This window comes from Ascaphus truei, chromosome 16 (assembly GCF_040206685.1).
Source record: "Ascaphus truei isolate aAscTru1 chromosome 16, aAscTru1.hap1, whole genome shotgun sequence".
In the NCBI taxonomy this organism is placed as follows: domain Eukaryota; kingdom Metazoa; phylum Chordata; class Amphibia; order Anura; family Ascaphidae; genus Ascaphus; species Ascaphus truei.
The window spans coordinates 42,872,899-42,897,426 of record NC_134498.1 but is presented as its reverse complement, the minus strand read 5'-3'; the positions used below and the strand labels follow the sequence as shown (position 1 = coordinate 42,897,426).

The window sequence follows — 24,528 nt, the reverse complement described above, 5'->3', positions numbered from 1 at the left end:
AGGGGGGGGGCAGTGGACAGGAGGGGGGGGGGGCAGTGGACAGGAGGGGGGGGGCAGTGGACAGGAGGGGGGGGGCAGTGGACAGGAGGGGGGGGGCAGTGGACAGGAGGGGGGGGGCAGTGGACAGGAGGGGGGGGGCAGTGGACAGGAGGGGGGGGGGCAGTGGACAGGAGGGGGGGGCAGTGGACAGGAGGGGGGGGCAGTGGACAGGAGGGGGGACAGGAGGGGGGACGCAGTGGACAGGAGGGGGGGCAGTGGACAGGAGGGGGGGGGGCAGTGGACAGGAGGGGGGGGCAGTGGACAGGAGGGGGGGGCAGTGGACAGGAGGGGGGGGCAGTGGACAGGAGGGGGGACAGGAGGGGGGACGCAGTGGACAGGAGGGGGGGCAGTGGACAGGAGGGGGGACGCAGTGGACAGGAGGGGGGGGCAGTGGACAGGAGGGGGGGGCAGTGGACAGGAGGGGGGGGCAGTGGACAGGAGGGGGGGCAGTGGACAGGAGGGGGGGGGCAGTGGACAGGAGGGGGGGGCAGTGGACAGGAGGGGGGACGCAGTGGACAGGAGGGGGGGGGCAGTGGACAGGAGGGGGGGGCAGTGGACAGGAGGGGGGGGCAGTGGATAGGAGGGGGGGGCAGTGGACAGTGACACACACACACACACACACACACACACACACACACACACACACACACACACACACACACACACACACACACACACACACACACACACACACACACACACACACACACACACACCTCAGTTGATGCGCCCTTTCTTTAGTTCCGTTTGGCGCCGGAGGTGGGGAGCGACACCTACCTGTACTTCCGGGCGCCGCCACCGTCTGACTCGGCGCCGCGAGGGAGGAAGGGGGTCCGCCATCTTACGCGCCGCGTGGCAGCTGCGGGAAGCGAGGTGATTTGGAGCGGGGAGAGGTGATTTGGAGCGGGGAGAGGTGATGCCGCTGGGGAGGGGGGAGAGGTGATGCCGCTGGGGAGGGGGAAGAGGTGATGCCGCTGGGGAGGGGGGAGAGGTGATGCCGCTGGGGAGGGGGAAGAGGTGATGCCGCTGGGGAGGGGGAAGAGGTGATGCCGCTGGGGAGGGGGAAGAGGTGATGCCGCTGGGGAGGGGGAAGAGGTGATGCCGCTGGGGAGGGGGAAGAGGTGATGCCGCTGGGGAGGGGGAAGAGGTGATGCCGCTGGGGAGGGGGAAGAGGTGATGCCGCTGGGGAGGGGGAAGAGGTGATGCCGCTGGTGAGGGGGAAGAGGTGATGCCGCTGGGGAGGGGGAAAAGGTGATTTGGAGAGGGGAGAGAGGTGTGTGTGTGTGTGTGTGTGTGTGTGTGTGTCCGCCTCAGGCCAATGAGAGGTGTGGGGGGCGGGCCAAGGGGGTGGTGTGAGTGTGTGAGGCCAATGAGAGGTGTGCGGGGGCGGGCGGGCCAAGGGACCAATGAGATTGCCGCTAGGGACACCGGACATCCAGCATGCAGGCAGGCAGGCAGGCAAACATACAGTGCTTTCACTAATATAGTATAATAAGATATATATATATATATATATATATATAGTTTTCAACTGAGCCACTGATTGAGCCACGGGAGCTGAAGCAGGGATATCCGTAATACCTGGCTTGTTGGTGGCTCTTGAGGACTGGAGTTGGCCGCCGCTGATCTAAACCTTTCTGAAACGATAAAACGTGAAAGGCATTTAGGGAATCGTTCATCTGGAGTAGAACTCCTTACAACCAGATAAACCCAGAGTTAGAGACCATTCCTTCTCCAACACAACCACACATCCTCCCGCTCTGCCAGTCTCTGCAAAAGACCGCAGGAAGGTTTGTGTTCTGAAAGATGTTCATGCTCATTCTTGCCTTAAGCTTGTGAAGCGATTTCCATATGCTTTCCATATGCTTCCCATATGTATCAGACCGCTGGCTTCACAGGCATTCTTTCTGGCTTGAAGCAGACATCCCTCAAACTCTACATACAATAGTTGCCTAGTCAGAAGGACACTGCAGACAGGAGAACGTCAGCAACACTCAGTAGTGAGAATGTAGCCCATGTCTGCAGAGTGACACAGAATGATACAATATGGCCAAGCTGCTGACCGTACAGTATGCTTCCAAGTGTTTGCTGATACCTTCAAGAAGCAATCCAAGCGGACTGTTTACATAGCATTGAAGCAGGGGGTCTCTGGAGCTGAACCCCAGCATTTCAGCTCCAGGAACCCCTTGCTTTCCGAGATACTTAGCTCCGTAAGGGGTGCCGGTAGCCACTCCGTTCGGCTACCTGGAGTTCTCATAATAGTAGTGGACAAAGCTCCCGCGCCCAGCAGGCCAATAGGAAGCCATGACATCATCCGGTGCGTGACCCGAACCTTTAAACAGCGCCGAGATTCCAGCACCCCCTGCAGAGGTAAGTATCTCATGTAGCGGGGGGTCACCAGAGCTGAAATTAATGGGGTTCAGCTCCGGAGACCCCTTGCTTCAATGCTAGGAGTGCTGATTTCCCACTTACAAATGACATTTAAGTTGTGCAATTATTCATTTATAATGTTTACTTTGTACCGATAAAGCAAGACTTACTGTACAGTCTTAGCAGTCGCGGTCCAAAAAGCAAAAATCAGCGGTGCAGGAGCCCGTGTCGGCCGCTGTCTCGCTGTGGCGGGGGGGGGGGGGGGGGTTCAAGGCTTGCGGTTACGTAATACCAGATTTATCAAAGGAAAAAGTCCCAAAAGATTTTAATTTTAATTGTGATAAATTTGGTGAGGGTTTTTGGGTGGGAGGACTCCAGTTTTGCAGCAGAAGATTTTGGCTCTTAATCAATTTAAGTGCGATAGCGTCAATTCGATGAGACGTTCTGTGCGGTAACGCTGAATCAACGGGACACACTTGATTGAATAAGCCCCTATAATACATTACACCCATATTTAAAGGAAAAAAATACTTTTCATTAACAAGGGGAGCAGACGTGATATCTGGGCTGTGTCTCCCCGCAACGAATCACTTAAAATTTGCTGAAACATTTTACACTCTATGGAAAGCTGGATATCCTAGGGGAAGGCAGCTGGATTCCTCAAGGGCGACCAACAGGTCAGGTTTTCAGCATATCCCTGCTTCAGCACACGTGCCTCAGTCAGTGGCTCAGTCGAAGACTGATTGACCACCTATGCTGAGGCAGAGATATCCGTAAACCCTGGCCCTTGAGGACCACCTGTGCTGAAGCAGGGATATACTACTGAAAACCTGACCTGTTGGTCGCCCTTGAGGACTGGAGTTGCCCACTCCGGATCTGTATAATATATTTAGCAGAAACCTTGAGTGCTTAGTTTAGACTAATGCAATTTATCTGTTGAATGCGGGACATGCCTGTAAGCCACAAAGCATCCAGGGAATAAAACATGAAAATAAATCTTCCACAGCGTCTAGAAACAGTTGTATGCATACAGCAAGTATTTAACAGCAGCACTTCTTCTTGAAACCTTTATACGAGGTGCACCATCCAATGTTGGCAAAGAACGCCGTTTAAAAACAATAAAAAAAGGTGCTAACAATATTTATTTTTGCAACTCCAGATCTCTGGAGCGTCACTTCCTTCCCTCACTTTCCCCAGCAAATGTCTTTGCAATGTTGTTTTTTCTTAAAGAAAAACAGATTTGTTTCTGGTTTCCTCTGTGTGTGTTTTCCGGGTTTTGCTGGATGTGAAGTTTCCTGTGTTTGTCAGAGAGACACACACACTCCGTTATAGCCATGGGCTGACACACACTGACAAACACAGATCTCTGCTGCAATTAAATCTGGTGTTCAAAGAGGCATTAAAGGAAACTTTGCGCATACAATTCCTTAAAGAATAACCGACATGGCAAGAGTCTTCACTACGAAATCTCTGGACTACATCGACTTGGCCTCTTTAAGAGTAAGTTAACGACTGCTGCTATTTTTAGATAAAAGCCTTGCCTGAAAGCGACTAATTAGAATGCATTCTAATTGCGTCATTGGTTGGTGAAATGCTTCTGGGTGCAGAAGGAGTTAAATGGATGGGTAAATGCCTATGGGAGCCACTACATGAAGACTTGTAAGCTTGTGAAGTTCTTATCACATATGCACAATAAAGCACTCTGCAGATTGCAGGCTTAATCAAGGCGCTGTGTTTCTGTGTCAAACTGAATTTGCACTGGTGCAGTATGTCAATGTTAAAGCATAACGCTCGTAATCATGACTGCAGTGGACTTGGATAACTTTCATCGCTGTTGGGGAAACTTTTGGTCTCTTGCTTCATGCAGTTTGCTGATAACGTATGAGAAATTAATGAATTACTGCCAAGACGGTCTGAAACTTTTTTTTTGAGCTACTATGTTTTAAAGCTGCAGTTCAGGCTCCCGTTTTTTTTAACTTCAATTGTTTCATGTGGGCAATCTCTACTTACCTAAAAAAACTGCATAGCTGCCGGTCAATTCGTTCTCCGTCTATTGATCGGCAAAGTTTGGCGACATCTTTAAATATGGGGAATGTAAATCGTTGCTATAGGAACAAGCATGCTTGTTAAAATAGAATACAAGAAAATTGGTCTTTCAAAGTTGTTGTTTTTTAAAACAGAAAATGCTAAAAGTATTTTTTCTTACTACAGAACTGATTTATTAAAAAAAACACATGCAGGATATTGCATGAACTGCAGCTTTAACTCAGTAACACGCTCCAGTACTCACGAGTGGGGTTTCTTTACCTAATGAGCTTTATTCCATCACGTTAATGGGCATATTATCTGGGTCACTCAGTGGCAATATTTGTATTTATTTATTGTTCAGTCAAATTATGCCTCTTGGATATTGACACTCTTGTAAGAGCTACCGTTTAATATTGAGTTCTTGCCGCAGATTTCTCGCTATACACCTTAGATGTAGCAAAGGCTATTGTTGTGGGGGGATATTCTGCATTATAACTGCCATTGAATCCTATTGAAACTCTGATATTCTGCATTATAAAGCAATATGTGTTATCGGTTTGGACCAATGAAGTCTGCTACATTTGTATACATACAGAAGCTGACATTGTTTATGAATGTCCCATTTAGCAAGCTACTTATGTAACATGAAGAAAAAAACGAATGGCGCACAGCCAGGGAGCCAGGTGTGGAGTAAAAAGCTTTCCTTTATTGGTGCATGGTGAGAGACAAGTTCACCCCCTTGGGGGACAAAGACAGGAACCTCCTACGCGTTTCGGACCCACGGGTGCTTTATCAAGGAGTATGGGATATGCTGGAGTAAGGCACCTTAAATACCTAGTTCATAATAGGCAAATTGAAAAAATCTGTGAAAGATTACACCGCAAGCCTAGTGCGCATGCGCGTCACGTCACCCGGGGCGCCGCTCCACCAACCCTGTTGATTGTGGGTATGAACCGCCCCTTGCTGCCGTCCGCGCATGCCCAGACTGAGGCATGAGGAAAAACATTACTCATCTAGTCTCTGCCTCTACTCCTAGATGAGTAATGTTTTTCCTCATGCCTCAGTCTGGGCATGCGCGGACGGCAGCAAGGGGCGGTTCATACCCACAATCCACAGGGTTGGTGGAGCGGCGCCCCGGGTGACGTCACGCGCATGACGATGAGTACCCACAAATGCCATTGCAACACCGCTAGAAAAAGTCTTATTGTGAGCAAGGAGTCCAGGTTTGTTGTTAAACTGTGAAAGTGCTGATCAGTGTATTCACTCCAATGGGAACAGATTGGCACTATTGCAGTTTAATCACTTGGTGGACTTTTAAAACTATGCAATATACTATATAACTGTTCCACAACCCTCCTATTGAGACTCCAAACCAGCAGCTGACACACACGGAATAAAGTGAAGCAAAGTGCCTCGTATGTTGACACCACTTTTGATCCATAATTGCCTTAACCCTTTGAGTACCAGCAGGGCCAGCTTGAAACCTTGCAGGGCGCGTTGCAGTGTGCGTGCGCGGGGCCTCTTTCCAACTCCCCGCCCTCCTCCGCGACCTTCGCCCTTCACGTCATGTGACGTCGCTTTGTCTTGTCACGTGACGACGCGTCATCACTTGACATACCCGGAGATGTCGGCCCTTACAAAGCCCCCCCGCACACGTCCCCCAGCCCAGCTTCCATAATCAGAGTTTTAATGTTGTGGTGGAAGCACCACAGCATTTAAACTGTGATTACGGACGTTGGGCCCGGGAGCGAACATGGGGGCCTCTGTACGTGCGGGGCCCGATGCAGTAGCACCGCCACCAAGCCGGCTCTGACTACCAGAAAGGCTGTGGACAAGTCGCTATCATGTGTTGGCTCTTCAGCGATCACACAGCGGTGACACCACCTCTTCCATTCACATAATGTTCAGCGCTCCTGTGAAGCAGTTCATGCGATCTCCTTTACTAAACAAGGGGAAATGGCATGTCTAGCGGCCCCTGGGGTGCGAGGCCATGTGACATGGTACCGATGTCGCAGGGCACCCAACGGTTGAATACACAGACCCCACTTTAAATATTGTTCATGTATATATTCAACTATTAAAAAAAAGAGTTATTTGACATAAAGTATCACAAACAACCACAACGTCCTTTCATTTTCAATGTTGCGACTATCGAAAAGTTTTGTTTTTTACAATTCTTCTGCTTCCTCTATTCTAAATAAAAGGTGTAAACTTTGTCTCCTAATAACTGTGTTTTTACCCAATACTTTAGCAATAGTATATAACATATCTATGGATAGGGTTGCCAGATGGCTTCTCCAAAAATACTGGACACACACACACTCTTCTCCATGCTGTTTCCTCCTCTCCTTGGCTCAACCCTCAGGCTCCTGACACCTCGTCCTGATTGGCTGCATTACCCAGCAGCAGCCAATCAGGATGGAGGAACATGCCCAGTCCCCAAGCAGCAGCCCTGCTCGAGGAATTCCAATAGAGGTCATAGAGGTTATATACACATACATGTCCAGTATTACCTCTTCATTTTTTACTGGACAGTGTCCAAATACAGGACTTTCCAGTTCAATACTGGACACCATATCAATCTATGGATGTTTTAGCTCTACTGCTCTACAATGCCCGGTAGGGGAGTAATTCACTGTAGCCATGAATTTGATGAAAACAGACATATAAAAGAAAATGTTCCAGGTTAATCTACCTCTGCCAATCTCTGTGAGCAGAAGCTTTATACAGTATTTGGCCTTCCTTGTTTGCATAATAGTTTGTTTTGAGTATCATGGCCAGCTGTGTAATGTGAAACAAATTGGAATGGCGTTGCTTTATTTTTAAAGGATCATTTCGTTCTTAGATTCTTAGATGTAACAGGTTTCTCAAATAATCAGTTAAATCAATTCAAATTGATGATTGTTTTAAAGGGAATTTCTGTGGCCAACTTAACTACAGATCACTAATGTAACTAAAACAGATTCATGTATATGAAAGGGAACTGTGATTTGTTTACTGATTTTACTATGTTTTAAAAGTATATTAAAGCTGCCGTATTTTCCCCCTCCTCTAATATGTGCATCAATACAATCCACACAATGTTAAGTAATTAGCTAAGTTGCCGATCGCTCCGTTCTCCTGTGATCGCTCGGCGAAGATTTTGCTCGGGGTTCACTAAATGGCCGTCAGTGCAGCAGAAGAGGACCAAAGATGCAAAGTTCTCTGGGGGAAGATCATGTGACCAGGCAGTCACTAGATGCAATTGGTGCACTGCTAGAGAGAGGGCAGGGCTCAAAAAGGGGTGTGCCAGAGTCTGTTTCAGAAGAGGAAGGGGATGTGACTTTGCAAATAGTTGCTATAGAAACAAAAAATGCTTGTTACATTATAATACATTAAAAATGTCATTCAGAGTTGTTTTTTTAAATGCTATAAATATTTTCTCATAGTACAGAACTGATTTATAAAAAAAAAAAACACATGTAGAATATTGCTTGGCCTGCAGCTTTAAGAAGATGGAAGCAGCAATTTATATTCATGCTGAAAATGTATGTTGCAATGTGATACAGTATTGCTGTTTTGGCCAACGCAAGTCCTCAAGGGCCACCAACAGTTAAGGTTTTTAAGGATATCCCTGCTTCAGCACAGGTGGCTCAGTCGAAGAGCAATTTGGAACAAGAGTCTGTAGGGTTACTCATTAGTCTCTCCATTTGTCGGTTAAACCATATCTTGTTTTTAACTCCCGTAAGTGTTGGAAGTTTGGGGTCCATCCAGTGCGCGGCTATAGTACGTCCGGTTGATGGTTAGGACGATATTTTAAGTGAAGTATTCCCCTAACTTTGACTTCTGATCCTGTGTACGGCAGCCGGAGACTGGCTACTTCTACCCATAATATTCACACCATCTCTTCCTAATACAACTCCTGCATTCTTTGTCACACAGCCCAGTTTCCCATAGTGCCGGCAAACACACAAGCCACATTTACTAGTGAGTGAGACCTCACTGCCTGATGCGACCACTCCCCCCCCCCCCCAAGAGAAAAACCTGTTATATAATCAAAGATAATGAACTACAACATTACAGAACATATCATTGTTCGGAGAGTCAAATGACAGGTCCACGTTGGTAAATTACAAGGCATGGCATTGAGGAAGACACATGCAAGATGTGGGGTGCTGATGGATTTAAATGGTGGCACATGGTCGTATTTACAAGATAAAGTCAGTATTTAAAAAAAAAAACACACAGGTATTTAAATCAAGTTACATTTAGCCTTCTGCACATACTGCTAATGATGTGTGTTTAATCTGGTAGACCTGTCAATTAGCGTTACCCACCTGTTTCACAAATTGGAAATGCTACTGAGTCTTTTGTTAATGGGCTTATGGCTCACTTGCAGGCTGTGTTATTTTTATTAGCAGTGAAGAAGATGAAGCGCAAATAACTTAAACCCTCATGCCTCACGAAAAGCCGTATAAAACGTAGTAACACGTTCCATTCCTCCGATTAGGCGCAGCTCCTAGAGATCAGACTTTCCAAGAAGTCTTCACAAGAGTATCCAAAGTAGAAGTTATTTGGGGCACGAAAATCTCTCTGGGATATAGTAAAAGGAAAAAACCTTTCTTGTGATGGATGATGTCCCCTTAGTCACAGTATTGCATAAGTCCTCCATGTACTGTATGTAGAGAAAAAGAAAAATACATAGTGTAAAACCATTTGCTAAATATAAAAAAGATGCAACTCATGCGTTCAGCTCACAAACAAACGTGAGTCAATCGCCCTTGGGACGTATAAAGGTCTCTCGAGCCCCCGTTGGGTGCAGTTGAGGTCCCAGCTAGAGATGGGCAATTTTGGGGGGGATGGATTTGGATCCGGTGGTAAAAAAAAAATTGGTGCGATACTTGTATCAACTCTTTAGAAAACGGACTGTACCATCTGTCTTTGCAGAGACGTTTTATTTTCACTCACTCAACAAATAGAAAATGTTCTTAATATTTCCCCATGAAAATATCAAAATATACAAGCATTCTATTTGAAGCTTAAAGTATTACTTAGTCCTCATGGAAAATTGTTTTAATTTGTATTTGAACGTGTTTTGTTTTGTAAAGGGGAACACACACAAAATCAGTCACACTCCTGTAAGAGTTTCCACGGTTTCGCCCAACACAGGGATGGAGATGACCAAAAACATATATTTGTGACCTAAAGTATCAAAGACCTTGTTCATTTATTTTACTGTGAAACATCCATGTTGCCCATCTTTTCCACAAACCCCGCCACTTCCTGTACTGGAAGCCATTCAGGAAACACGGCAAACGTCTGCACTAATCCAAAACCAGGGCCACCTTCAGTGAGGGATCTCGTGAGAGCTGAGCTCCGGGATCTTGGTTTTTTTTTACATTTAAACAAAAACACAATTTTGTGATTTAAATTAATAAAACTAATAACTGGAATTGGATACATGTTTTTGCCATATTTTCCTATTTGATTGGATTATTTATTATTTTCTTGCATTTCGTACACCATTTCACAAAAACGCCACAGTCTGAAAGTGATGTTAAATGCTGGTTGTAGTATATTGCTCTTATGTCACTGCCCGTAACTGTGGAACTCCCTCATACTCGCGATACACCAAGCACATTCTCTCCCCACCTTTAAGACTTACCTTAAAACTCACCTCTTAAATGATGCGCTCCAATAGCCTAGAGACTCATGGCTACTGTCCCACACCCACAGTCGCTACTACCAATGACTGCCATCTACTGCACTTATTACAACACCTGTTGTCTCTGTAAGTTTCCCATCACACCACTTACATTGTAAGCTGTCCGGGGCAGGGATTTCCTTTCCTATTGTCTGATCTTATTTGTTGCACTTATTGTACTATAATTCCCTGTATTGTATTGTCTCAAGTACAGCTGTGGGCAAGTGCCAATCACGCAGGTGCACGAGAAGCTGGCAAGTGCCGATTGCCCATGTGTGGCCAGCCAGTGCCAATCATGCATGCGCACGAGTGTCTGGCAAGCGTCCGTCACGCATGCGCGGTCACCCCTTGCCAGCCGCTCATGTGCAAAATTTGTCCTGGTTTGTCCCGGGAAAAATATGGTCACCCTAACAATAGTGCCATAAAATGTACCACGTAGTCAATGGAGAAATGTATAGGAACTGCCTTCCACCGCGCTCCCCCTGAAAAAAAGCCACCTATACATACATGGAGATCGTCATCTTTAACCCTTTGTTAATATCACTGTTTGTTATGGTTTTTAAAAAGTAGACATCAAGCTACTGTATCCAAGCTTAGTATAAAAGCGTGGCAAACTAAAGTGTGCATGGAGTTTAATTCTTTAAGTAAGCAACATTAATTATACATTAATTGCAATGTAGAATCAGTTTCTGAACCATTTTACAGAACGCTATTTTCTCCTTAATGACAGTAAACAGTAATATCAACAGCGTCTTACGTCCGATTGGAACTGACAACCTCTAATGTTTTACAGGACCCGGCAGGAATATTTGAGCTGGTTGAAGTTGTTGGAAATGGGACATATGGACAAGTATATAAGGTTTGAATCTTCTTTTTCTTCTTGATCAATGGGGTTCAAATGCAATTGTCCTAAGGCAGGAGTGGACTACTCCTGTCCTCAAGAGCCACCAACAGGTCAGGTTTTCAGGATATCCCTGCTTCAGTACAGGTGGCTCAGTCGTTGACTGAGCCACTGATTAAGCCACCTGTGTCGAAGCAGGGATATCCTTAAAACCTGACCTGTTGGTGGTCTTTAAGGACTGGAGTTGTCCACACCAGTCCTAAGTGCAATAATGTAGTATTTTAAGTTGAAAATGCATTGTTCAAACATTAGAACATTTGATCGTATTGTGTTTTATCTTCTTTCATGAAATGTACCCAACTTTTTTGTTGTTGATATTTTCTTTAACTTCTTTATCTCTTGGAACCTAGGACCCGCTGAAAGTGGCACTGGGGCATATTTATATGAATTTAGCTATATTAACTGTAGATCTGGTTTTTTTTTACATCTAGAACATCTAGGCCAGGGGTAGCCAACTCCAGTCCTCAAGAGTCTTCGACTGAGCCACTGATTGAGCCACCTGTGCTGAAGCAAGGATATCTTGAACACCTGACCTGTTAGTTGCTCTTGAGAACTGGAGTTGGCTACCCATGGCCTTGGCATTCTGTTGAGCTGGTGGTTCATTTTGGATAACCTACCCCTGCTGCTACTCTCCGGTTACTGTCCAATGCATTCAACAAAAAGAGGAAGTGACCTGAACATAGATAAGACCCTACTACAAAAGATAGTTCTGCTAAGCTTATTCCTGTGGCTAGAACTGATAACAAAAATTAACATGCAGTGAGTAACCTTTAAAATCGGCGGCATTTAAATGTCCCATGTGACGCGGGCTAGTTGGAACCTGTGACCTCATCCAGAGCGGCCTCCTATTGGACCGCGTGACCAGGACCTTTAAACTCCACTGAGATACCGGCAACCCCTACGCAGGCAAGTATCTCTGGAAGCAGGGTGTCCCCAGAGCTGAAAGTAACGGGGTTCAGCTCCGGAGACCCCCTGCTTGAATCCTGTAATAATAATTAAAAAATAAATAAAGTTAACCCGTATTGCTGCTTTAACTAAAATGATTCATCCACATGGCATTTGGCGACCCACAGTATTAGGGAATGATGATCAGAATCATCTCTTGATCAATCAGAAATGTAGATGTTTGATCACAGCACTGATTATTAGATATATATTTATTATCATTCAGCAGTTACAGTATCCTGTGGATCAAAGCTAAGAAATGTTATTTACGTAGATAAGACATTTGGGTTGTCTGAACCAAAACTATTTTTCAGAATTAAAGAGGAATAAGTCAAATTCACATTTATGGTCAATATCCGACATTCTCCATGCATAAAACATTATCAAAAATGGAAACATTCGCAGATATTTAAGCCCCTAAAATGTGCTTTAAATTCTCTTGCACTAGGCCTTTATATTGTGTTGCATTTGTGGGTCTCTAGGCATCTTTCACAGATGTGTGCGACGTTCGGAAAATCTGCGACTGTTTATCCATGTTCTTGAATGACAGTAATTCGCACAGATACCGTATGTCTGGAAAAGAAGTGTGTGGATTTGCGATATTCTTTACAATTTCCTGAAAATCTGCCCTATAGAAACCTAGGGGACATTTATACATCTCTATTAATAATAGCCTATTTCTCAAAAAAAAGATTAAAGGACAAAAATGCACTATACAATTCTTTTGAATTACAGTATATATATATAGTCAAAAATACTTTATGAAAGCTTTGTGGAAAATAAAAAGCTGTTACAATGGTTTAGAAATCTACTTCAAGGCTAATTTTGAACCGATAAGAGTTAGGGCTGGGACCCGCTGCGCCCGGCGGTGCGAGCGGCTGCGTGAGCGTTCCCCAACAGCAGGGGAATCCTTCTGAGCAGGTCCCAGTCCCCCCTCGCTGCTGGCTCACTACGCACTGTGACGCTTGAGCCGCCAGGGGATGCAAGAAAATTGTGATCCCGAGCGGTGACGCGTCACGTGGTGCGCTGATGAGCCTATCAGCGGCGGGGGCGAGAGCGGGAGCTGTCAGACAGCTTCCTATACAAGGTAGGGGGTGGTGTGTGTGTGTGTGTATCAGCGTGTGTATCAGCGTGTGTGAGGAGGGGGAAGGGGGAGGGAGCGGGAGATGCTTACCTTTCAGCAGCTCCCTCCGGCAGCCCGGGAGACCGAGCCCGAGCCCGTGGAGGGAGGGAGTGGAGTAGCGGGTCCCTCCACTCAAACCACGCCCCCCCTCCCACTCCCGCCCCCCTCCCGCTCCAGCTCCCGGCTCCCTATAGACGGCATATCGCGGTCTGTGCCTGTCAGCGCGCCGCCTGTCTGCAGTGCGGGCGCGCTGACTGAGGGAGCGGGGCCTTAGCCTTAGATAGTGAGAATGATGTAGTATAGGAACCACTAAAAGAATTCAGCGCTTTTACAGTATGATAAAGTACTGTATGGTTTCTGGATATCAAAACTAATCAGATCACAGGAGATGTCTCTGTTTCCTTACAAGGCCAACGTTGACAGAAGAAAGAAAAAGAGCAGAGAAAATAGATTGGGGGAAAATAATGGAAGATAAATGGACAAATGGAACCATTAAATTCCCTTGGGATTAAATATAAGAAACATGCTTGTCAGATACTGTACAAACTTGTGCAACTCAATAAACTCTCTATGTTGTCCAAAAATAGCATTCAGAAGACAAATGTGTTCTGCATGCTGTTAAAGGACCGTTAATTATTACACACACACACACACACACACACACACACACACACACACACACACACACACACACACACACACACACACACACACACACACAAACACTATTACTGTATGTTCATTTGCATGTCTTAGACAGGTCTGCAACCCTGTCTTTCACCATTATCGCCCAGCACACAGCACTTCCACTGCAGCAAGGGATTCTGGGAAATGACATGCAAATGAGCACACAGTGCCACCTTTTATCTCAAGCTCCTATTACAGAGCAACCCTTAAGCCAATGCATGCTGCTTTAAACACAGCTTTTAAACGAAGGCTGGGGTGAGATGCGAAGGCTGGGGTGAGATGCAAAGCCTGGGGTGAGATGCAAAGCCAGTAAACCCACTCACAGACATGTTTCAACCTTGATGGGTATCATCAGTGTGAGGTTGGTTGCTGGCTCTGCTGGTTTGAGATTAAGAGTAGGTAATCACCACAATTATTAAGGTTATAGTGGGTAAAAAAAGTGACAAAAACCCTCCACAGTAAAGCATAAAGCAACTGTAAATATTACTGTATGTTCATTTGCATGTCTATTAATTATGCTGTCTTCACAGCTTGTAATTAATTATGCTGTCTTTTGTGTCTATACCAGGGGTGACCAACTCTAGTCCTCAAGGGCCATCAACTGGTCAGGTTTTTAGAATATCCCTGCTTCAGCACAGGTGGCTCAATCAGTGGCTCAGTCATTATGACTGAGCCACTGATTGAGCCACCTGTGCTGAAACAGGGATAGCCTTAAATCCTGACCTGCTGGTGGCCCTTGAGGACTGGAGTTGGCCACCCCTGGTCTATACCCATCCCCATTATCAAAACAACAGACACTTCCTCTCTCTTCCTCCGTCATGCTTCCTGAGTTTTATTGCATGCAAAGACACAGTAAGCAGACGCGGGCGAGAGGCTACGGGCCTCAGTCTCGAAATAGAAACCGTACAATGGCACAACCACACTGTAACAACTACCCTATGTGAGCTTTAGTATTGCTCATACTACTGATAATACTACTGATAATACTACTGATAATACTACTGATAATACTACTGATAATGAGAGATGAGCGAGTCCGGATTCATGATATCCATACATCCCCCCTTTTCAAGCATAAACTGGGCAAAACCGCATTTGTGTTTCACACTCGACTCGGCGCTCACAGTACTTCCCACTTCCAAGTACGTATGAAAGACTCCCCTCCCTTACCTCCCGCCATGTTTGGGCCTGCAGGGTAAGGGAGGGTGCGAGTGTCTGCAGGCAAAGAGAGAGAGACGCTATAAATAACTAATTCAAATTACATTCATCATTTAATTATATGGACATTTAATTTATACTTGTCTTGTGATGTATTAATTGTTCACTCTGACTTGTCTCCATACAGTTGGCTAGAACCACAACGAATATAATACTCTTATCTAAGTTGGTGCCTGGTTATAAAATATAAAAGCGTATAATCTGGTACCATATTCATAATAAGAGAACACTATCTGACTGGTCTCCTGCTCTCTGCCAGAATATATATACATATTATATAAAAAATATTATATAAAAAATATTGTATGTAAAAAAAAAAAATTCAAATCCAACTAAACTGGGGCTGCTACTACTGCGATACATTATCATGGAGGCCGTCGGTTTTTACTTGAACTTTTCTCGAATATTTATTTTTTAACAAAAAGTGAATCCTATGTAGTTTTTACTTAGAGAATTGTCAGATGTAAATCTCTAGGAGACGAAATTAGTGAGATTAGGGTGTGTCAGTATGTCATTTTATTAGAAAAAGCAATCATTATTATCAATGAAACACCCTTGGGGTCTAAGGCCGCGCTTATAGTGCTGGCGACGCGACCGATGACGTCACCAGTCGCCACCAGCGAAAGTAATAATTAGTTTTCTAGCCACTGTCGCCAGTGACTTCACTAGAGGGGGGCGGGCCGCGCAATTTGATTGGTTTAGAGACAGTCACATGTGGCGACTGTCTCTAAAAAAATAAAATTTAGCCGGCTTCCAAATTTTCAGTCGCTCCGTCGCCGTCGCGCTTACTATAAGCGCTAGCGACGGAATCAATTGATTTGTTTTGGAGCGACTGTTTATGCTGCAAATCAGTGAGACTCTTAAAAACAGTGAGGTTTGACATATCTAACTTAATAACGCTCATATACTACAATATATAGATGTACTAGACTATATATCTTGATCTCAAAATTGAAATTTCCCTTGAGACCTTAAACCTGTAGTAGTTCCTTTTCACATAACGAAAAAGCTCGAAAAAGGCAAGATTGCTCACAAGTGGTTAAGTTCATGCTTCCATTGAGCACTCAAGTGATTAAAACAAAAGGAAGAATAATGTGTTGCAAGTTCTTGGTTTTGGGTTAAGAGGTTTTCACTGGATGTGATTTTTAAAAATAGTGTTTATTTTCCTGCAATATGAGGATGCAGACTTTTTGCAGTACATATAGCTAATTATACTAATTATGTTTAGCTAATTAATAGGTCAAGCAGTTTACCTAAATATTTGTCTGTAGTGCTCAAGTACAAATTTGCTTCCATTCCTAATACAGCTCAACCCCCTTATAACGCTGTGCTCGCGGTCCAAAGAATCACATTGCGCTATAAGCGGATCGCGTTAGAAATAATGTACAATTGTATGCATTGTACAATAAAGTATTTAAGATACCAATAATCGTGTTGTAAAGTATTCATAAATACGAAAATTGGGAGCCACGCTTACATCGCGGTATAAGCGGATTCACGTTGTAACGGATCGCGTTATAACGGGGTTGAGCTGTATCAAGAAATATGCTTTTGTGTGTGAAACTACTTCTCAATATTTCATAGTTCATTACAGAATTATCCAGAAGGCTGGGTATTTATTGATGGGCGTTGTTCATAATGATGGCTAAACACTAAACATCAGGCCCATCCCTAGTTTATATTCTGCCCTTGGGCAAGCACTAATAAGACGGACCTCCCACCCCCCTACCCGAAAAAATGATCCCCAATTTTTCCCCCCTAAGTAGGAATCAGGGGTTCTCTAATTATTAGGGCACTTCTAGTTTATAGCCAGTTGTAACTGCACTGTGGCTCATACATCGCACATTTAGCGCTTCTTACATTTTAACCCTTTAGTCAGCGCATACACGTCCCGCACCCCACGCTGTCGGCTGCAGTGTTTCTGTTTCCTTGTCCCTCTGTGCAGTGGAAGAAATACATCACACAGTATAATATTGGTAGTGTAGGACCTTCTGCAATGGGGATTACCGGGATGTGGGTGCAGCTTAAAATATTTTGGCCAGTGCTGAACTAAATGACCCATTTTTATGAAGAAAGAACACAGATAAAATACATAGTAATGTACTAAATAATTTATCATATTGGATGTACCATGGAGTCTTTTATGTCGTTTGTTGTTGAAATCATAGACCTGCATCAGCATAAATTATTTTCTTGTCTACTAAATCTAAGTTTCACAAGTTCTGTATCTCATTGTGCAACGTGGAAATGGTGTGTGTGCTTGTGCGTGTGTGTGCGCAGGAGTTACTGATGTAGCAAAAGAATAAACAAGTTTGGTGTAAAAAATGCTAAGTAATGTGGGTTTCTGCAGAAAGCTTAATTCCTAATAAAAACTTGTCAGCTTCAATTTTTTACTTACTCATCGTTTTGTTCTAAAAAAAATGGATTCAAAATGATGTTTTTCGCGAATGACTTTTTTTGAGGGAGGAAAAACTCCAAATGTAATATTTACGAATAATATCAGGGATGGATTAATGGGCATCATTTTCTAATTCTGTGTTAAATAGATATCATTTTAAAATGTTGGGATCATTACGTTTATAGGACCCTGTTACACATGAAATCATTTAGATTTAAACCTTTTTACTGGGGTAGAATGTGCATGTTCGGCCTGTCAATTAATGCTCGATGAAGCACAGCAACATTGCTTCAGCAAGTCCAGTTGTGTTATCCAAGGTAATTTGTCAAAAAATTGCACCTGGGAATAAACTCCCCAGATTTACTAAAGGAAATTCCCGACTGGAAGTAATGGGATTTGTTTTGTTTTTTTTTTGCTTTCTATATCTCTTGCTTTTTACCCTGATGAAGCCTTGAATAAACCTTTGACACATTGTTCCCTAAGCTCTGTCTGCCCTACACCCCATGAACCATCTGGAAGTCCGTTCCATCACATTACAGACAAGGGAGAAGACTGATATGCCCAACGTGTTTAATGTAAAAAAGAAAGCAAACACATATTTTTGAAGCTTGTCCTCGGCATTGCAAAAAAAAAAAAACAGATTTTCGACGAAAATACATTCATCATAAATCTGTTGCCGTATTTCCGGACGAAACTTTTCATACATTGTATGCACTCAATGGGGCGCCTCGAAAACAGTCAAAAACAACTTTTGAATTATCAAAGAAAAACAATCGAATTGAAAGCAATTACATTTCTCTAATTCATGTTGTGCTGTTTTCTTGTATAAATATGGTCCCAGTAATGGAACTAATATTGTAGTTCCCTTAAACTTCCTAACGAAGAAAGCTTATTTCCGTCACTATATTGCAGACAATATGGGAACGTGCCTCCCTGAAATTAATTTATTACAATTAAATTAATCAATTAAAAGAAAAAAGTCAAAACGAATGTGGCTAAATAAACAGGTTGGGGAGGAAATGGACAAGAAGAGGAACGCGTTTAGATTCTTGAAGTCACAAGGGACGGAGGCTTCGTATCAGAATTATAAGGAATGTAACAAAAATTGCAAAAGAGCAATCAAATTAGCAAAAATGGATAATGAAAAAAGGATTGCAATAGAAAGTAAAATCAACCCTAAAAATATATGCACCTGGATTGAAAACTGGTTGAAGGACAAACAACAGTGGGTTGTCATAAATAGAACTTTTTCAGGTTGGGCTAAGGTCGTGAGTGGAGTACCTCAGGGATCGGTATGGAGTACAATTTTGGACACCACTCCTTAGAAAAGACATTATGGAACTAGAGAGAGTGCAAAGAAGAGCCACCAAATTAGTAAAGGGGGTGGACAATCTAATTTATGAGGAGAGGCTAGCTAAATTAGATTTAATTATATTAAAAAAGAGGCGTCTAAGGGGGGATATGATAACTATATACAAATATATCCGGGGGCAGTACAAGGAGCTTTCAAAAGAACTATTCATCCCAAGGGCAGTACAAAGGACTCGGGCCATCCCTTAAGGTTGGAGGAAAGGAGATTTCACCAGCAACAAAGGAAAGGGTTCTTTACAGTAAAGGCAGTTAAAATGCGGAATTCATTACCCATGGAGACTGTGATGGCAGATACAATACATTTGTAAAAAAAAAAAAGGTTGGACATCTTTTTATAAAGGGAAAGGTATACAGGGATATACCAAATAAGTATACATGGGAAGGATGTTGATCCAGGAAGTAATCTGATTGCTAATTCTTGGAGTCAGGAAGGAATTTATTTTTCCCCTTATGAGATATCATTGGATGATATGTCACTGGGGTTTTTTGTTTGCCTTCCTCTGGATCAATAAGTAAGTATATGTATAGGATAACGTATCTGTTGTCTAAGTTTAGCATAGGTTGAACTTGATGGACGTATGTCTTTTTTCAACCTCATCTACTATGTAACTATGTACATCAAATTACCGGCATTTACAAAGGCTACCATTTAAAATAAGGTCTAATGGACAACTAATAGCTCAGCTGTCATTTTTAAAAACCATATCCCATAATCATAAAGGAATCCTATAATGGTAGCTGTGGTAATCTTATTTGGCACATAATAAGTTATTAGTATTTGGTGGGATCTTGTATTTGAATTGAAATGATGTACAGTATAGTAAATACAAATCCCGCGTGTGAGCACATTCATATGTCTCAGACAGCTCTGCAACCCTGCCCTTCCCCATTATCTCCCAGCATACAGTGCTTCCACTGCAGCCAGGGATTCTGGGTAATGACATGCAAATGAGCACACAGTGTGTCATTCTGTACTTCTAATCCATTTTAACATGGGACCCTATAATCGTCTGCCTGCCTATGATCGTCAGCTTTTTGGCACAGCCTGGGTTGAAGACGCACGTAGCCAGTGACCCTGCTCACAGACCGGTGTGTGTCCCTTTTTGGGTCCCATCAGTGTGAGGTTTGTTGCCGGCTATGGGACGTGAAGCTGGTACGTGGGTATAACCAGGCATTAAGAATATTACATTGAAATGATGGAACCCAGCGCTGCCATATGCCGCAGCTCTCCCTTGCCTTTCCTTCTCCTACCCCAGGATTATTGCCGGCATTGGTAAAGCATCGTATAGCCACACGCCTTACCAATTGTACGCCTTATTTATTTTCCAACTTGGCTTTAATGTTATCGCAGTTTTAAAGATTTCATGCTACGTGCGGCACGTCATGGAAATGGAGAGTCTCTGTTCCAAATCACATTCAAAATCACATGGTTAAATGGCATATTCTCCTCCATCGGCCTGTGAAGAGCGCTGAAAGCTCTCATTGATTAGAGTGCCTCGGGTCACTGTCTGATAGCTACATTTAAAAATGTTACTATAAGCTTCAGTATCTCTGAGATCATAAACAAAATCAAATTCACTGTGTAGAGCAATTATGTTATATTAAAAAGTTCTATCAAAATGTGCTGGTCTCGCCAGCGTTGGGGCTCACGTGAATTGTTCATTGCCAAGTAGGATCTCGTGACACGGGGGAACTTTGTGTTGGCTAGTGAAGAAGGCATTAGTTTGCTGTGGGAGTTGGGGAGGATTGTGATTTAGAGTAGCAGATTCACAGTGCTGTGGGGTTACTCGTGGCTGTTTAGTAGATGAGGTCTGGGTTATAACGTTGTAGCTAGGTTAGAATATTATCAGAAACACAGGAGAGGGAGGACATGGTTTTCCATAGAATCAACAAGCAAAGACAAATTTGGATATACAGTATGCAGTACATCGTTTTCTTTTGCTCGCAGGTGTGTCACATTTTAGTAGCTTGTTTGCCTGGCTTCTTACTGGTTCAGATGTTTACAGCAACTCAGACTTGGAGTATTTGGTACATCCCAATATAGTACATTGGGTGACTTCTACTCACATTACCCAAACTGCAGTATGGGGGTCACACACAGCTTACATTGGAGCAAGTATTTTAATACTTTGGAGCAAATAAGTACAATATAAAAATTGCTCTATATTTGCCTTGACATATTTCCCCCTAAAACAGGGGCGCTCAACGCCAGTCCTTAAGACCCCACCAACAGGTCAGGTTTTATCCCAGCTTTAGCACAGGTGACTCAATCAGAAACTCAGTCAAAGACCGGGCCTCTGAGCTACCTGTGCTGAAGCAGGGAAGGATAGGAACTGATTGAGCCACCTGTGCTAAGCAGGCACTGACTGTGGCAGGGATATCCTGAAAACCTGATCTGTTTGGGGGGTGGGAGGTCTGAGGACTGGAGTTGAGCACCCCTGTGTTAGGTTCAAACAACTCGTCAGCGCCCTGAACCGGACAAGGTTTTGAAAGCAACCACCCAACATTTTAAACTAATGCAAATTAGGCCCATTAACCTGTGTGCAAATGCATTGGTTATTCCTAAAAGCTGGTGGGGCTGGGTGTTCCCGAGAAGTCAGATACATTCTTCAATCCTGCAGAAGTGACCCAGCTGATGCAGAAAACTTGCATCTAGAGACCTCAATTAGTCAATAAACACGTCATCTATTTTTTGCCATTCCTAGTAAATGCTGGAAATGTGCCCATACAGCAGGAGTGGCCAACTCCAGTCCTCAAGGGCCACCAAAAGGTCAGGTTTTCAGGCTATCCCTGCTTTAACACTGGTGGCTCAAATCAGTGGCTCAGTCTAGGACAGCACAGGTGGCTTTTCAGCACAGGCTACTCAGTCTTCGAGTAAGCCACTGATTGAGCCACCTGTGCTGAAGTAGGGATATCCTGAAAACCTGACCTGTTGGTTGCCCTTGAGGACTGGAGTCGCCCACCCCTGCTGCAGAGCCCGAATCTGCTATGCTTTGATAAATAATATCAGTTCACTAGAAGTAAACCTCATTTTACTTGGGATACTTTTCTATATCCTTTTGGCATTCGAGATGTGCGTTTTGATACTAAGTTTTGTTTGCAAAAATAATGTGAATATTTTTCGTTGACTGGCGGATGAAGGAAGAAGCGGGCCCATGTGTGTAACATTGGAAATTTTAATTCCCTCGGGCTCTTCTGACTTTCTTATCTTTTTCTTCAGAACGGTTATTTGTATTTCTACTCCAAAAGTTAATCTCTTTGCTATAAGTCATTAGGGATGAAATCATAGGACTTCATTTGCATTAGAAAAACGGTGCCGTTTGCATAAGGAGCTCGTTGCATCAGTAATCAGTATAATTCTGTGAGCTTCTTCATTGTATTCGAATAAAAGGGAAACTTCCAGGATAATGCACAGCTCTAAAAAAACAGCATTAATATAAGCAGTTGACTGAGGCCATTCTATGTTTACATTTATTTAGCTTTTCTATATGTTCAATGTGATATTTTGCTTTTGTATTTATTTTATGTGATATATAATGTGCATATTGTCGGGTTCGGTTGTGTTACAGTATATTGATTTATACTGTATATATTTTTTTATTAAGGCCGTGCTTATAATGGCGGCGTGCGCGCGACGCCGGAACCAACATATGCACAGCCATGCTGGCTGCAGGGGAAGCACTGCATGCTGGGAGATAATGGGGAATGTCTGAGACGTGTGAATATGCTCACAAGTGATATTTTTATTTACTGTACTGTGAAGGTTTTTTGTCACTTTTTTTACACCCCAAAACCTATATAATTATATAGGAACAATGTATAATATATATTATAAAGGATATATCATTATGGCCCATGTAACTGGTCACATCTTTAGTTTGGGTATTTTAGAAGCTAAAATGATCCTATGATATTTTTTATTCCAATGATAACGTTCCGTTTTTCTTTAATAACGGTACATTTTTTTTTTTTGGTTTTTGAATTTTACAGCAGTGAGTCTTATAAATATCCCAAAGTTTGTTTTTATTGCCCAGCTATAGTTTAAGGCAGCAATCAAAAAAAATCTTCAATTATGTGCCGGACCAAACGTCTTGCCCCCGGGAGATCACCACATGTGTGACGTTACCCCTTAATCCCATGTATCCAAATGATAAGAAGAACGTAACACAACGTGGCACCTTTCCCTTTGCTCTTTGGCTTGACAGCAAAGTAAGAGAAGGGAGGAATGAAGGGAAATAGGAAGACTTAATTACAGATTTAAACAACATTTCCTAAGGATGGAGACCCACTGGTGCTTTTCTCTTACCTGGTTGCTCCGTGCAAGTTAAAGTGTCTAACTTCTTGTTTTATTACTACAGTACATGCTCTTATTTTGAGAACAATAAAATGATAAAATCCAAATCTAATACCAATGATAAACCCATCAAGGAGCACCCTCTGCTCTACAGGGGGGTAACCTGGTAATTAACTGCCAAGAAATGATGGATTTTCGGACACAGCTGTCACCTCTGAAGATATAAATCATTCTTTATGGTCCCCGAAAGCGAAATCCCACAGAAAGTGATCATTACTTCAATTCAACAATAGTTTTTAAGCACATTACCATCTCTTTGCTATTGCATAACAAAACAATGGTTATGTTTCTGAAGGAATAATTAACTTGAATTAATTTTTAAGGAGTGAAGTAGAACACAAAGCTAGAGCAGTAACTGTTTTTTTAGGCCCCTCCGACGGCAAACAATGATTGGGTATTGGATATTGAGAGCACGTAAAACGAACACATCATTGTGTACCAAATAAATTGGACTGCAAGCCCCTATGGTAAGGTTTTTATTACGGCTGTAAAGTTCTATTTTCTGCCCTATAGAAGTAAAAACATTAATATTATGTGCATGATAACTAATTGTATCAATGCAAAACATGTTTTGCCCTTTTGCAGCTGTTTATACAGTATGCAGTGTGTGGTTCGACACAAGAAGCGGTTTATAAAGGTTCTCCGGAATTCTCTCTAACCTCCAACAGATATCAGTAAACAAAAATAAATGTTACAGAGCACATTTACTCTGCAATGGGAGAAAGGAACCGATAGTTTTTGGTCCAATTGGTATTTTTAGAAGATGGATTTATTAGTATTTATTACAGTGTATTTTAGCTATCCTACAAAAGGAGTTATTCATTTAACTGCAATAGTTTCCTGATCAGAACTATCACCGTTTAATGAATAACTCCCATGTATATTTTACAGCAAATAAGTAGTACAGTACTTGGCCCATCTTATGCGTCTAATTATGCGTCTGTTGAAAAGACCCCAATAGGTATTTAGTTTTCATCTACAGGATATCCTTATGTCTGGCCCATGCATTTTTTAATTCCTTCACTGTATTATCCTCTACCACCTCTGAGAAGCTATTCCAGAAATCAACCCCTCACATTATCCCTGAGCTTCCCACCCTTCAGTTTCAGATCATGACCTCTTGTTCTAGTTCGTCCTGTTGGACCCCTAAAAATATAATGCAACAAATGATTAAGCCATTCAAACAGAGGCAATTTGGTATAACATAAATCATCTATCTAGCCTGTGTAAAGCTCTTGTTAATATCTTTTACTAATTGTTCTGCCTTGTAGCTGGACCATGTTGGCTTCACCACCAGAAGTAGACATGTTCACGAGCTATTTCCCTCTGATTGTACAAGACACCTGGGAAATAAAAACTTCCGCCAGTAGCCTCATCTTTCCAACACATCCGGCAGTCATTCAATGACATG

The 24,528-nt window shown here is 43.2% G+C and overlaps 1 protein-coding gene across 3 annotated transcripts in view; it reads left to right on the top strand.

Moving 5' to 3' along the window:
- Positions 1–3,645: 3,645 nt before the first annotated feature.
- Positions 3,646–24,528, top strand: part of NRK (Nik related kinase) — a 125,042-nt gene continuing 104,159 nt past the window's right edge. For 2 of the 3 annotated variants that reach the window (XM_075573320.1, XM_075573319.1), the window contains exons 1-2: positions 3,647–3,909; positions 10,914–10,979. In XM_075573320.1, coding sequence (XP_075429435.1) covers positions 3,853–3,909; positions 10,914–10,979 — 123 coding nt within the window. In that variant the 5' untranslated portion in view covers positions 3,647–3,852. Of the gene's footprint in view, positions 3,910–10,913; positions 10,980–24,528 lie in introns of all 3 variants that reach the window. The other variant, XM_075573321.1, reaches the window with a different exon arrangement.